This window comes from Biomphalaria glabrata, chromosome 16 (genome assembly GCF_947242115.1).
Source record: "Biomphalaria glabrata chromosome 16, xgBioGlab47.1, whole genome shotgun sequence".
NCBI lineage: Eukaryota > Metazoa > Mollusca > Gastropoda > Planorbidae > Biomphalaria > Biomphalaria glabrata.
Window position 1 is genome coordinate 4,260,909 of NC_074726.1, and position 15,399 is coordinate 4,276,307.

Sequence of the window (15,399 nt, forward strand, 5' to 3'; positions counted from 1 at the left end):
CAAGTTTACAGAGTTAAGTACCCTTGAACATTAGCAAAGCTGGAAGTTTATCTTTCAAGCCTCTTCCTCTTCCCTCTAGCGCTTTCCTCTATCCCCCCACCCACCCCCAAAGGCAAACGATTCAAGCAATTTTTTTTTCTTGACAGTGTTCAAGCGAGAGCATTGGTTATAGAAGGCCTCTACACTGACCTGCAACGTCGCAACCTGTGGGCAGTGGAGACCAATAACTCGTTGCCACGTACAGACCTGCGACGTGACAACAAGCCAGTGCTTTTTTTGTGTGACGGTACGCACCGGTACGCACCATCACTGAGTACCGACACCTATTTTTTTTTTTTTTTTTTTTACAAAAAATAAAGCACAGCGACAGGCTATTGGTTTAACTCTTTCTCTCCTAACTGACGATCCCAACGTTGATTCCACCCAGAATGTGGTAAATAATAACGGAGAGAAAGAGTTAAAGCTGTCCAGTGATTGCGACGCTGTAGGTCAGTGTTCAGGTCGATTAAGACGATTAGTCTCGGTTAAAGACACGCAAACTTCTTTTGCGAATGTTCAAGGTTTAGACAATGAGGCATCACGACATCACATAAAACTATTTTGTTCATGTCTGTAAACCAAGAAGATCAACACGAAATTAGTTTTGTCACTTATAAAAAAAAAAAAAAAAAACATGTATCGTAGTTCGTTGATGAGGGATGGTATGCTTTGAATGTGGATATATGTTCACGTAATAATTTATATGTAGCAGAAAGAACATTTTTTGTTGTTTTTCTATCTAATTGTTATGCTTTACTCTTTTAGTAACAGTAACAGTAATATCAAATGTGCCAAGACAAGTAAAATATTTTTTTTTATTAAAAAGAAAAGTACTCGAAACAAACAGACAATTCCTCTTTTATACAGCTGACCAACCTTTGTAAGAGCGATTATCTTTCGGTCAATGGTTAATGAATTATATATTTTAAACAAAAAAAGGAAACATTTTTACCCCTCCTCTAGTTCCCCACCCCCCCGCCTCCCCCGAAAATTAATATGGGTAGGCGATAGTATAAATCTACCAATAGTTTATGAAATTCAAATAATAGGACTATAGATCCAGACGACATGCATATATTCTACCTATTACCAGACTTGGACATGGAAATCTCTAACACTACACAAAAATGTTCGTAGAAACTTTTAAAAAGCTGCAGCAAGGCGTTGTTATATAAAGTAGTAAAAAGTAAAGTTGTTGTTTTTTCAGCCCTAACCTATGTAACATAAAATTTAATGTTTAGATCTAGATCTAGTAACTAAACATCGAAATATATATATATCAACGTCATTAAACACGTTAATGAATAAAGTCCACATGCGGAAAAAAACCCGCTGACGTGTCTATTCAAGATAAAGATTTTCAAGAATCAATTTATTTTTGGAAGATAATATTTCAAAAAAAAAATTAATTGTGGCCAATTAGCTAATAGCCTTATTCTTTTCCCAAAGTGATACATGAAATATGAAATTTCTAGGAAAATCATGAAATTTGTTTCCACCCACGCTCCAGTCTCTATGAATTTGCAAGCGAAATATAGGAAATTGAAATCATGTGATCAAATGTTCAATATAGTTGCGCTGGTACAGCAGAGGTTCGTACTGGTTGAGATTGAGCCTGTGTTAATTGTTTTAGTCACTGTTCATAAAAGTTTAACTATTTCGTGCTTCTTTATTTTTCCTATGCTGTTTTTTATTACTCTCGTTTCGTCTGTTGCTGTTTCCGTTTTTAATACTCTCTTTTCTTCTCTTGCTGTTTCTGTTTTTATTACTCTATTTTCTCCTGTTGCTGTTTCTGTTTTTATTACTCTCTTTTCTCCTATTGCTGGTTCTGTTTTTATTACTCTCTATTCTTCTCTTGCTGTTTCTGTTTTTATTACTCTCGTTTCTTCTCTTGCTGTTTCTGTTTTTATTACTCTCTTTTCTTCTCTTGCTGTTTCTGTTTTTATTACTCTCGTTTCTTCTCTTGCTGTTTCTGTTTTTATTACTCTCGTTTCTTCTCTTGCTGTTTCTGTTTTTATTACTCTCGTTTCTTCTCTTGCTGTTTCTGTTTTTATTACTCTCGTTTCTTCTCTTGCTGTTTCTATTTTTATTACTCTCTTTTCTTCTCTTGCTGTTTCTGTTTTTATTACTCTCGTTTCTTCTCTTACTGTTTCTGTTTTTATTACTCTCGTTTCTTTTGTTGCTGTTTCTGTTTTATTACTCTCTTTTCTTCTCTTGCTGTTTCTGTTTTTATTACTCTCGTTTCTTCTCTTACTGTTTCTGTTTTTATTACTCTCGTTTCTTTTGTTGCTGTTTCTGTTTTATTACTCTCTTTTCTCCTGTTGCTGTTTCTGTTTTTATTACTCTCTTTTCTCCTGTTGCTGTTTCTGTTTTTATTACTCTCGTTTCTTCTTTTGCTGTTTCTGTTTTTATTACTCTCGTTTCTTCTTTTGCTGTTTCTGTTTTTATTACTCTCTTTTGTTCTCTTGCTGTTTTTATTTTTATTACTCTCTTTTCTCCTGTTGCTGTTTCTGTTTGTATTACTCTCGTTTCTTCTTTTGCTGTTTCTGTTTTTATTACTCTCTTTTGTTCTCTTGCTGTTTTTGTTTTTATTACTCTCTTTTCTCCTGTTGCTGTTTCTGTTTGTATTACTCTCGTTTCTTTTTTTGCTGTTTCTGTTTTTATTACTCTCTTTTCTCCTGTTGCTGTTTCTGTTTGTATTACTCTCGTTTCTTCTTTTGTTTTTTCTGTTTTTATTACTCTCTTTTGTTCTCTTGCTGTTTTTGTTTTTATTACTCTCTTTTCTCCTGTTGCTGTTTCTGTTTGTATTACTCTCGTTTCTTCTTTTGCTGTTTCTGTTTTTATTACTCTCTTTTCTCCTGTTGCTGTTTCTGTTTTTATTACTCTCTTTTCTTCTGTTGCTGTTTCTGTTTTTATTACTCTCTTTTCTTCTGTTGCTGTTTCTGTTTTTATTACTCTCTTTTCTTCTTTTACTGTTTCTGTTTTTATTACTCTCTTTTCTTCTGTTGCTGTTTCTGTTTTTATTACTCTCTTTTCTCCTGTTGCTGTTTCTGTTTTTATTACTCTCGTTTCTTCTTTTGCTGTTTCTGTTTTTATTACTCTCGTTTCTTCTTTTGCTGTTTCTGTTTTTATTACTCTCTTTTGTTCTCTTGCTGTTTTTATTTTTATTACTCTCTTTTCTCCTGTTGCTGTTTCTGTTTGTATTACTCTCGTTTCTTCTTTTGCTGTTTCTGTTTTTATTACTCTCTTTTGTTCTCTTGCTGTTTTTGTTTTTATTACTCTCTTTTCTCCTGTTGCTGTTTCTGTTTGTATTACTCTCGTTTCTTTTTTTGCTGTTTCTGTTTTTATTACTCTCTTTTCTCCTGTTGCTGTTTCTGTTTGTATTACTCTCGTTTCTTCTTTTGCTGTTTCTGTTTTTATTACTCTCTTTTGTTCTCTTGCTGTTTTTGTTTTTATTACTCTCTTTTCTCCTGTTGCTGTTTCTGTTTGTATTACTCTCGTTTCTTCTTTTGCTGTTTCTGTTTTTATTACTCTCTTTTCTCCTGTTGCTGTTTCTGTTTTTATTACTCTCTTTTCTTCTGTTGCTGTTTCTGTTTTTAGTACTCTCTTTTCTTTTCTTGCTGTTTCTGTTTTTATTACTCTCTTTTCTTCTGTTGCTGTTTCTGTTTTTATTACTCTCTTTTCTTCTTTTACTGTTTCTGTTTTTATTACTCTCTTTTCTTCTGTTGCTGTTTCTGTTTTTATTACTCTCTTTTCTCCTGTTGCTGTTTCTGTTTTCATTACTCTCTTTTCTCCTGTTGCTGTTTCTGTTTTTATTACTCTCTTTTCTCCTGTTGCTGTTTCTGTTTTTATTACTCTCTTTTCTTTTCTTGCTGTTTCTGTTTTTATTACTCTCTTTTCTCCTGTTGCTGTTTCTGTTTTTATTACTATCTTTTCTTCTGTTGCTGTTTTTTTTTATTACTCTCTTTTCTTCTGTTGCTGTTTTTTTTTATTACTCTCTTTTCTTCTGTTGCTGTTTCTGTTTTTTAGTACTCTCTTTTCTTCTGTTGCTGTTTTTTTTTATTACTCTCTTTTCTTCTGTTGCTGTTTCTGTTTTTATTACTCTCTTTTCTTCTGTTGCTGTTTCTATTTTTATTACTCTCTTTTTTTCTGTTGCTGTTTCTGTTTTTATTACTCTCTTTTCTTTTCTTGCTGTTTCTGTTTTTATTACTCTCTTTTCTTCTGTTGCTGTTTCTGTTTTTATTACTCTCTTTTCTTCTGTTGCTGTTTCTGTTTTTATTACTCTCTTTTCTCCTGTTGCTGTTTCTGTTTGTATTACTCTCTTTTCTTTCCTTCGTATTAACAAAATGTTATACGTTCCTTCAGCGGTATTTTTCTTTAAGAGATTTTTTAAAATGGCATAAGCTTACATCTACCACTCGGTGATGACCAGTTTAACTGAAGAATCACCGTCAACGAAATGTTTGTGTTGAACTATATTCTTCTGAGGAAAAAGCAATTATAATCATTTTAACGAAGACTTTAAAGTAATGTTGAGCTCTTAAAATTTAAATATTAAGGAATTATTTATTATAAAATTGTTTTCATTGTAAATAATTGATAATATAAAAACAAGACAAACTTTTTAAAAATACTGTTTTTAAAAAACAAAGCTTCTATTTAGTATCACTTTTTTTGTACTATAAGAATATTAAAACTAGACATAATAAATTTGTACCATTAGAAATATTTTTACCAATTGTTTGTGTTTAGCTTTTAGCTTTGTCAGTTCGCTTTGATCTTATCTGGACCAGTTGTGGAAGGGGGAGGGAAGAAGGAATTATCTTGGTGAATGATCTTTTTTTTTTAAGTTCATGAAAAAAAGTTCACTCAGGGCTCAGGAGCCCTCAAGGGGACTAATTCATCTTATACCACCACATCTGTCAAGTACGATTTCTTTCCCTTGCTCATGATACCAGGCATAATAATTAATTCCAATAGTTAATTAATTTTTATTTTATTGATTCTTGTCAGATAAAAAAGAGGGGGGGGGGAACGTAAAGTTCATCCATCGATTCATGGAAAGTAAAAAAAACATCACTTCACCACGTGGAATGTATAACAGGGTTTGAAAAGCACTGGCTTTGACATAAACGGCCAACCTAATTTGCATTAGCTCGAATGTACCATTTCAACAATTTACATAATATATAGAACAATAAATAAAACGACACAAATGATATGCAAATTTTACAAAGAGAATTATGTGAATTACAGATAACATTACTAACAATGGGAGGAAACCTAACTTTCTCTTTTTTATATTTTATTGTACAGGACTACGTCACCAGGTTCAAGAAATCCAAGAATAGCTCCACTAGCCAGAAAGAAAAGGTATTATGGGAAATTCGAGATATTGTCTATTACCAAGAAAAAAAAATATGATATATGATCTAAATATAGATTAATAGATTAGCTTTTTTTAAGGAAAAATGTGGATTAGTAAATGCTATAAAAGCGTTTGACAAAAAAAAACAACACTCCCTTTCTGATATCAGTATTGCTGACTAGATTAATTTCTCATTGTGTGGATAATTTATTTATCGAAAGCAGCGCAGTCGAATATGTTAGGGATTAATACTGATGGATCTTGTGATGGATACAAATACTGGAAGTGAAGTGTTTGTTTTTTTCAAAGATATTTAAGTTTAAATGTGAAATTGTGAAATATCAGTTTGGATAACTTGGGACGTCTTGTCAGTTGGATAACTTGACCGTTTTGTCAGTTTGGATAACTTGAGACGTCTTGTCAGTTGGATAACTTGGGACGTCTTGTCAGTTGGATAACTTGGGACGTCTTGTCAGTTGGATAACTTGGGACGTCTTGTCAGTTTGGATAACTTGGGACGTTTTGTCAGTTTGGATAACTTGAGACGTCTTGTCAGTTGGATAACTTGGGACGTTTTGTCCCTTTGGATAACTTGAGACGTCTTGTCAGTTGGATAACTTGGGACGTCTTGTCAGTTGGATAACTTGGGACGTCTTGTCAGTTGGATAACTTGGGACGTCTTGTCAGTTTGGATAACTTGGGACGTCTTGTCAGTTGGATAACTTGAGACGTCTTGTCAGTTTGGATAACTTGAGACGTCTTGTCAGTTGGATAACTTGTGACGTCTTGTCAGTTTGGATAACTTGAGACGTCTTGTCAGAATGTCCACAGTAGAGGCAAAGTAAGTAGACGTTAAGATTTGACATTCAACTCTAAGTATCTAGACCTACAACAACTGTAAGCCTATTGGTTTGAATATTTCTAAGTTCTTGTTCGCTCGCATGCTGATTCAGGGCCCGCCTTAGAATTATTCGAGCCCGAGGCGAAGTGAATTTGGTGTCCCCAAATGAAATATTTAAAAAAAATAAACAGCGAAAAAAACTAAAATTACGCAATTTATTTTTAAAAAATCTAGTGCACTCCAACAACATTGAGGACACGTTTCCCTATTTCTTCTCTAAAAAAAATGTTTTGAGTCCTGTGTTAGGGCCCGATCGGAGGCTCTTATTTCCCTTTTCGGTATTATATAAAAATAATAACCAGTAGTCAGGGCCGGTCTTAGGGCACTGCAACCTATGCGGCCGCAGTGGGCCCCGCACTTTCATAGGCCTCGCGCTAACTCTAATTGTAAATTTAAAATTAAACCATTTAACTTATAACAAGGTTTCCGCAGTCTTCTGATTTTCCAGGAGATCCTGGAAATTTCATGAAATTGCAAAGTATACAAAAAAAGTCATGAAAATCTCCTGAAATTATTAAAATTATCCTGAAAACTTTAAAAAAAGTTCTGAAAAATAGAAAAAAAATGTAATTTCGGGTGTCATTCAATTTGGAAAACGTCAATCCTATCGCGATAAAAAAAAACGTTATTTGTCATCTTTCATTTAATAAAAATAATAGGGCGAATTTTAACCAAAACAGTAAGTTATAATTCTTAATTTACTGTAATAGTCAATGGCATTTAAATATAGATCTAAATCTATCTCGATCTCTTAAACAAAATCAAAAGCGATATTTTGCTAGTCGATAGTTAATCTAAAAGGCAGATCTGAATGTTTATCGGATTTATGTTGGAAATCTACCTTCTATTGTAGATGGCTCGTAAAGTTAATTTGATCGTGATTTTGCACTTAGTAAAGTACGAAAAAAATGCAAAGACGAATTTATTTTCTAACAAAAAATCTTAATTTTCACTTATTATCCTTATCCCTACCCAGACGAGGTCCCGCGCAATCCGTTTCGCGCAATCCGTTTCGCATAGGGCACCGCAATCCGTAGGACCTGCCCTGCCAGTAGTTAATTGACTAATTGGTTAATTTTTTTTTACAATAATTCATGTCTTGTCTATACCACTGAATATTTGTGCAAAGTTTCAATTTTATCCGAAAATAGGTGTTGAAGAAATAAGGTGTACACATTTGTTACAAGAAAGACAGAGTGAGTTGATATAACCTTTGTAAAAAATAAATACACGTCTTTTCTGTCTCACGTCTATTTCTAGTCTTCCAACTTTTCAACTTTTACACCAGTATTTATTAACTCGAACTACGCAAGACCACGTCGTGGTTTCATCAGAAACTCTTCAGCATACAGAAACAAAGCCTTCTTTCCGCGTGGTTACATCAGAAACACGCGCTTGCTAGATATAATGTCACTGAACTAGAGATCTCAAACGTTTAGCGCTCTAACTTTCGTTTTCAGTTAGAATCTCTGCGGAGAATGGTAGCCTTCCATTAGGGGTTCGATTTTTGTTTTTTGTTTGTTTTACAAAGCTTATATTAACTCACTCTGTCTGTCTGTCTGGTAAAATGTTTGTACACGTTATTTCCTCCTCACCCGATCTCAGATCAAGCTGAAATTTCCAACAATTATTTCTTTTCCCTGTTAAAACAAGAATCAATTTAATTTAAAAAAAAAAACTATTGGTAATTAATTATTTTATTTTGATATCTTGAAAAAAAAAGGGAAACAAATCGTACTTGACAGATCTGGTAGAATAAGTTGAATTGGTCCCCTTGAAGGACTTGAGCCCTGAGTGAACATTTTGTATACATTTAAAGAAAGCGATCATATATTGAGAAAGCTAAATTAAATACAATATGCAAGAACTATGCAATCAAAAGAAAAATGCAGTTTTTTTGGATAATAGGTGACTTTTGTTCATGTGTTATGAGTCTGCAGGCACTAACCATAGATAAACACCAAAAATTAAGGATATATATGAGCTTTGATGGAAACTTTACACAACCGTATCATGAATTAAATTATTTAAAAACAACTAGATTAAATAACACATTAGATCTCTTCTTAACGAACAGACCTGGATTAGTAGTAGATTATGATATTATCCCTGGTCTACCAGACCATGATATCCTTAAAATACACAGATAAAAGCAGTAGCCAATACAAAACCAAAAGAAAAATCTTACTCTGGAACAAATGCAACCTAACACAACTACACCAAGCTGCATTAAACTTTCAAAAAACATTCTTATCAGAAAAAGACATTAGCCAACCAAGTAGACAACATAAGAGATATAGAAGTACAAGAAAAGGGAATTCAAAAACTATTAGCCAACATCAAACCGAATAAAACATCTGGATCTGATGGTATTCCAGCTAGATTACTCAAAGAACTAAGCAATCAGCTAGCAGCAGTGTTTAAAATACTTTTTCAGGCATCTCTTAACCAGGGCAGAGTACCAATGGACTGGAAAGAAGCTAATTTAATTTTCCTGACCCAGGAAACTACAGACCAGTATCACTTACCAGCATCACAATTAAAATCATAGAACACATAATATGTAGGAACATTATAAACCACTTAGACAAACATAATACCCTTACCAAATTGCATTAGTTTAGACAGATTATTTGCAGACGATTGCATAATATATAGAGCTATAAAAAAAACACAAGATACAGAAATTTTACAAAGAGAATTAGATGAATTACAGAAATGGGACTCAAATTGGAGCATGTCTTTCCACCCATAAAAAAATTTCAGTTATTAAGAGTAACAAAAAAAAAATCCACTTTATCCTATTCATGGTAAACTAGTAACACTGACTAAAAAAACAAAATACCTAGGTGTTATAATAAATGTTATAATAATGAGAAACTGTCATGGAATCCACATATTGATGAAACTATCAAAAAAAAATATGGTTTATTGAAAGAAATTTTTATATATTAAATAAGAACATAAAACTAAAATGTTATTTAACCTTGGTTAGGCCAATAATAGAATTTGCATCCTCTGTTTGGGACCCCTTAACTCAAGAAAGTATTAAGAAACTGGAGCAGACACAAAATAGAGCTATGAGATTCTTAACCAACGAATATTCACATTTGACTAGAGTAACACCTTTAGTAAAATCATTAAATTTAGAAAGCTTTCAGGAGAGAAGACTCAAAAGTATATTAGCAATTATACATAAAACTCTAAACCATAATCTTCAAATACAAACACAAAATTTAATAAAATACTCAGAAAGACACAAAGATAAAGGCATATCTCTCATCCCATATGCAAGCCAAGCTCATTGCACTTTTGAATCACTCATTTATACATCTAGGTCTTCAACTTACGTACTTTCAAATCATTCATTTTATTATGTAATGTAGGGAAGCGTGGTCGAGAGGCCAAGTGCACTTAAACTTGGCTTGGCTACCTAGAAGGGGGCTCGAGGTTCGACACCCGACTCGGGCAGAGTTGTGTTTACTGAGCGCCTAAAGGCAGCACGGAAAACCAACTCCTAGATACCCCCCCCCCCCCTAGGTCCACAAATGAGATTGGACCAAAAAGCGCTCTGAGCATGCTATAAGCATGAAAGTAGCACTGTATAAAAGCTATAATAATAATAATGTAATCATTTATTGCACTTTTTGAATCACCCATTGCACGTTGCTTTAATATTGCTAAGTCATTATTTTTCCTGGCTGATTCCAACAACCCTTTCCACGCTCTATTGGCATCTAGGAAGAACAAGGACTTTGGCGAGTTCGGCCTAGCATTAAATAATGGCAATGTCTTCATTACCAAGTAGGCCTACTATGGATGAATAGAGCCTACAGTACCTAGTATATACTCTACAGGTGTAATTCTCTTTGTATCTTTCTGAGTATTTTATAAGGTTGGGATTTTGTATTTTTTAAAATTGATTTAGTAGTGTTTTATGAATTATTTTCGCTTCACTTTTTTTTTTCGCCGCAGTGTTCTTAAAAGGTCGAAGCATTCCCCTTTTATGACCCTTTGACCCTGGGAAGGCCTTTACCGACCTCCCTGTCACAAGGCCCCCATCAACTAGATGATCATTTAATCACATCCGTTTTTATAAAATACGGCTCATTGAGCCCTCGTCTTCATTTCCTCCAACTATTCGAAGGCCGGAGGCCGAGACCACGAGGTGGCAAGCTCCGTCCATATCTCTATGATGTACCTGCTGACTAAATGTTATTATAAAACTATACAACATTTGTATAGTAACACCTCTATTACCCATTGAATAGCTCAGTAAAATATGATTATATTAAGAAATAGTTCTGTGTAACGTATTCAGTCATGGTTAAATAACACATCTTAATAACTAATACGCTTTAAAAAATAGTTCCTCTAAGTGAATACATTATATGTGAAAAATGTTAATGTGAAGTGCATAGAGTCTGACACCATAAAAAATAAATGTCTCGGCGTTAACGGATGAACTATAAAGTACACTGTAATCCAAAAATAGAAATTCGAAACTGAAGTTAGATTTATGATAGTATTTTATTATCATCTCAGACTATTTCCTTCTTTCTTTCCATGTCATTTTAACAATTTTTGCTTCTAACAAATTTATAGACATCCTTTTTTTTTCCACAACTGCATTAATCTGTTCCCTTGTGCCCTTACCTGTACAAGGTCATAGAATTAAATGCAGTGGCGTCACAAGGGTCGATGTCACCCGGTGCGGTAAATTCAGGGTGTCACCCCTTCCCAAAATCTGTCTCTAAACGTTTCTCAATATTTTTACGAAAATGTAAAAAAACAGTATCTGTTCTTTTTCAAATGTGATTGATTGTGTCATTTATCCATGGTTGTTACGTATATCAAAATGTAAGTTTATTAAATAAGAAACATCAACTTAGACTTTAAAGACTTAACACATTACGGAAACCGTTGAACATTTTGCTAACCTTATTCATCTAAAATATTTTAGAATCTAGACCAAAAAATTTTCGCCGCCCCCCCCCTTTTTTAGTCATTTATTGGTCAAGCTTTTTTTCAGTGTTTCTGTGCTTCAAAAACTCTCTTTGGTTTTAGATTGCACCATTTTTCCTAGTAAGAAATCGCAGGATAAAAAAAAATTAATTATGAGAAGAGATGGACGGACTGAATCTGAAGTGTGAAAAACATTGGAAGCAGTTGAACAGTGTGTCTCAAACTAGTACCTTTGGTTTTTCGCTAGATAATTTTTTTTATCACATCCCCTTAGTAAGCTGGGTTCCTAAAAGGGGGAACCTCTGATAGCTCACACAAACGTTTACAGCCGACATTTTGTCCATAAAAGAAAGACAACCTTTGCGCCCCAATTTTCAACACTTTGCTTTTTGGACATGTGTAGGCCTACTAAAAAAATAAAGTTAATTATAATATACTTTAATCAGTGGCGTCACTAGGCAGGTGCGAGGGGTGCGGTCCGCACCGGGTCACACCCAAGTGGAAAAAAAATTAATTTGGAAATAGCAGACAACTTAGACAAAAAAAAGTGATTAGCTAGAAACACAAACATACCTTGATATATATACACTACAAACAGAGATGTCCTTGCTCCACAAGGGCAAGTTTTGATAGTCCACATTTTTAGCTGCCGGAACATATGCTGTCTCATTCTGTTGGGAACATATGCCGTCTCATTCTGTTGGGAACATATGCTGTCTCATTATGTTGGGAACATATGCTGTCTCATTATGTTGGGAACATATGCTGTCTCATTCTGTTGGGAACATATGCTGTCTCATTCTGTTGGGAACATATGCTGTCTGATTCTGTTGGGAACATATGCTGTCTCATTCTGTTCGGAACATATGCTGTCTCATTCTGTTCGGAACATATGCTGTCTCATTCTGTTGGGAACATATGCTGTCTCATTCTGTTCGGAACATATGCTGTCTCATTCTGTTGGGAACATATGCTGTCTCATTCTGTTCGGAACATATGCTGTCTCATTCTGTTCGGAACATATGCTGTCTCATTCTGTTGGGAACATATGCTGTCTCATTCTGTTCGGAACATATGCTGTCTCATTCTGTTGGGAACATATGCTGTCTCATTCTGTTCGGAACATATGCTGTCTCATTCTGTTGTGTCCGGTCCTTAGGTGAAAGATTATACCTGTATTGCTCATTTGGGACAGATTGTAGTAGATATCGACGCTTTTTATTTTTTTTTATGTTATATTACTTACCAACAAATATGCAAATGCAATACGTCACGGAAACTTGCTCGTGCATATATTAAGTTTCCGATGCATATTATCAAGCTTAGCATATTTATAAGGACAGGTACGAATGGGTGTTCATCATATGGCAAGCGATTTTTGGGCCACATATCTGATGCCAGGGGCGATTTTGACACCCAGTCCATCCCAGCCCAGGACCTCTCCCTTACTAAACTCCGGCACTCTCCACCATTCAAAGATAAAAAGTTTATATTCTGCGTTTCATTTTTTTTAAAATGTGTCTTATAGACAGAAGTAGAAATTGGACATCAGTCCCTCCCACACGAATGCCAGTTAATGAAATGTCGACCAAAGTGCACGCGCAGTTGAAGTATCCAAGAACTCAACATTTGTACCACCCAACACATAGAATTCTATTTGCCCTCACTTGTTTATAAATACAAATATAGAACTTATAGCAACACTTCTGTTTTAAAGCAAAATTTAAAATTTTTATTCTAATTTATATTAAACAGCATATAGAATTTATACACCCTCCATAATTATTAAAGATGAAACAGTTTTTCAACCGCCCTTGTCGATGCCGGAGTTGTATTTGTATAATACTTTAAATAAGGGCGACGATAAACAAAAATAAATACCTAAAATTGCTAATACTAGATCTAGTTAATGAGTTTTTTTTAAAGTGGAATTAATGATTTAGGGAGCATAATATATTTTTTCATTTACGTAGATCTAGTGCTGAATTATAATCCGTATGTTACAGAGTGGTATGCAAGGGAGGTAAACATGAACTACACACAGATTGTACATTTGAGTTGTCGTACTTTGCTTGTGTGTTGTCATTTTTCTCACGCCTGTTGGCCTAAAAAAGAGTGGGTCTACAGTGGCTGTGTGTAGCCTTAGTAAACAAAGTTCTGGGGTCCTCGCTGTGACGATTTTTGCTAGGGAGAATAGCGGAAAAGTTTGTGAAGTTTTGAATTCTTTGATTATTTTGTACTATTTTTGGACTAAAGAGTTAATTTAAACAACTAAAGTTAGAGGCCCCAAAAATGTAAGTATTCTTAAAACTTCATATTCATAGCACACTTACTGTGACTTAGTATAATTTACTATAATAATAATCACTTACTGTTTACTTAAAGTTACTTTACTCCCTTACACTTAGTGATTTACTCAACTTACTGTCTGTGACTTACTCATTTTTTGAAATTTTAATGAATTGAATTATAATCTAATCTAGATCTAGAATCTCTTGAGTCTTGAGATCTAGACCTGGTCAATCTAGCTAGACTTGAGACTAGATCTTGAGATTATTCTAGATTTGACTTCTATTAATATTTGATGCAATGTAGATATAGAGTCTAGATTCTAGTTCTAGATCTAATTCTACATGATAGATATAGATTATTTTAGATCTAGATCTAGATCTAGTAGGTCCTAGGTCTATAGTTCTATAGTATAGTCTATAGAATACTATAGATCTAGTGACAAACATATTCTAGAGTCTAGATCTAGAAATCTATATATAATTCTATTATCAATCAATCTAGACTAGAGAGTAGAGTCTAGACTCTAGGTCATACTCTAGCCACTAGGTCCAATCTAGAAATTAAATCTTTGTCATTGAACTTCTAATACAAATGGCAATCGGGAGTATTACAGTGTATTCATAGTAATACTAATACTTATGACTTATGATGTTTACTGTCTCCTAAAAGTTGTCACAACATGTCAGTCATGTCTAGATCTATTTCAATATTTGACTTTTCAAGACTTTTGTGTTACTAGAATATAGATTACAGATATAGATTATGACAATTATGAGTCTATTACATAAACTCTAATAGCAAGATTTTACTAGATTTAACTAGATCTATATAGTCACTATAGCTATACTGGTACTATACCCTATAGATCAAGATTTATCTAGACTTTTGACTAATTGAAATCTAGAGTGGATCTATTATATAGATCTATTATTCTATATCTAGTATTGTAGATTATATCTAATATATCTTATACAATACAGATGTTACAAGAAGAAGATGATTATGTCCAATGTGTGTTCCTAGGTCAATCTAGTCATTCATGTTAATCAATCACTTAAATTCTGCCATTTTATAATTAGATCTAGTTATTTAAGTTATATTTCCATGTGGTGCCATGGCCCGTGTCATATCTGATTAAGATTTCTTTTTATGTGACTCTGTATTAATTATATATTTAGTTGTTTTCAATAATATTCCAATTTCTTGCACTGGTGGCTAAAGTTTCAAGGGGCTGGCCTGTGTAGCAGGTAGCATCATGGGTCATAGTTTGGTCATTATAAATAGTAATCCTAACTCTATATTAAAAGACTATATATAGCCTATTCACCCTATTCTGTATTCATATTCTGGATTGCTAAACTAAAGATAAGACTTTGGATCTGTGTTATATACAAATATATATGTTTTAACATGGTGGTCTTATAACATTTGTGATAAGTATATATATATACCTTGTTACCTGCATTCAACTTCTACTACTAGCTATTCATGTTCTGTGCTGTTTAGCAAAAAACTTGAACTGACTTCCTTGACTCCTGCAGCCCCCCCCCCCCTTGCCACATCTTTGACTTGAGTAAATCTTGCTATAGTTGTGAATACCCACATTTATTTGCTTGTTGTAATTTGGAATCATTTGATAATTAGATTATAAAGATTTTCTTTCAAGACCAAAAGTTGTAGCTCTGTTTGACAGTAATTTGGAATCATCTGATAATTAGGTTATATACATTTTCTTTCAAGACCAAAAGTTTTAGCTCTGTTTTGACAGCCTCAGGTTTTTCCTTTTATAATATACTTGATGAAAATGTCCCCTGGGTAGCACACTTAATACTTG

At 33.7% G+C, this 15,399-nt stretch overlaps 1 protein-coding gene across 3 annotated transcripts in view; it reads left to right on the forward strand.

Moving 5' to 3' along the window:
- The first annotated feature begins 1,489 nt into the window (after positions 1–1,489).
- LOC106068190 (innexin unc-9-like) overlaps positions 1,490–15,399 on the forward strand; it is a 64,654-nt gene continuing 50,744 nt past the window's right edge. Inside the window, exons 1-2 of one of the 3 annotated variants that reach the window (XM_056013634.1) lie at positions 1,490–1,631; positions 5,356–5,412. In XM_056013634.1, coding sequence (XP_055869609.1) covers positions 1,495–1,631; positions 5,356–5,412 — 194 coding nt within the window. In that variant the 5' untranslated portion in view covers positions 1,490–1,494. Of the gene's footprint in view, positions 1,632–5,355; positions 5,413–5,436; positions 6,249–13,348; positions 13,568–15,399 lie in introns of those variants that run through there. The other 2 variants (XM_056013635.1, XM_013227502.2) reach the window with 2 other exon arrangements.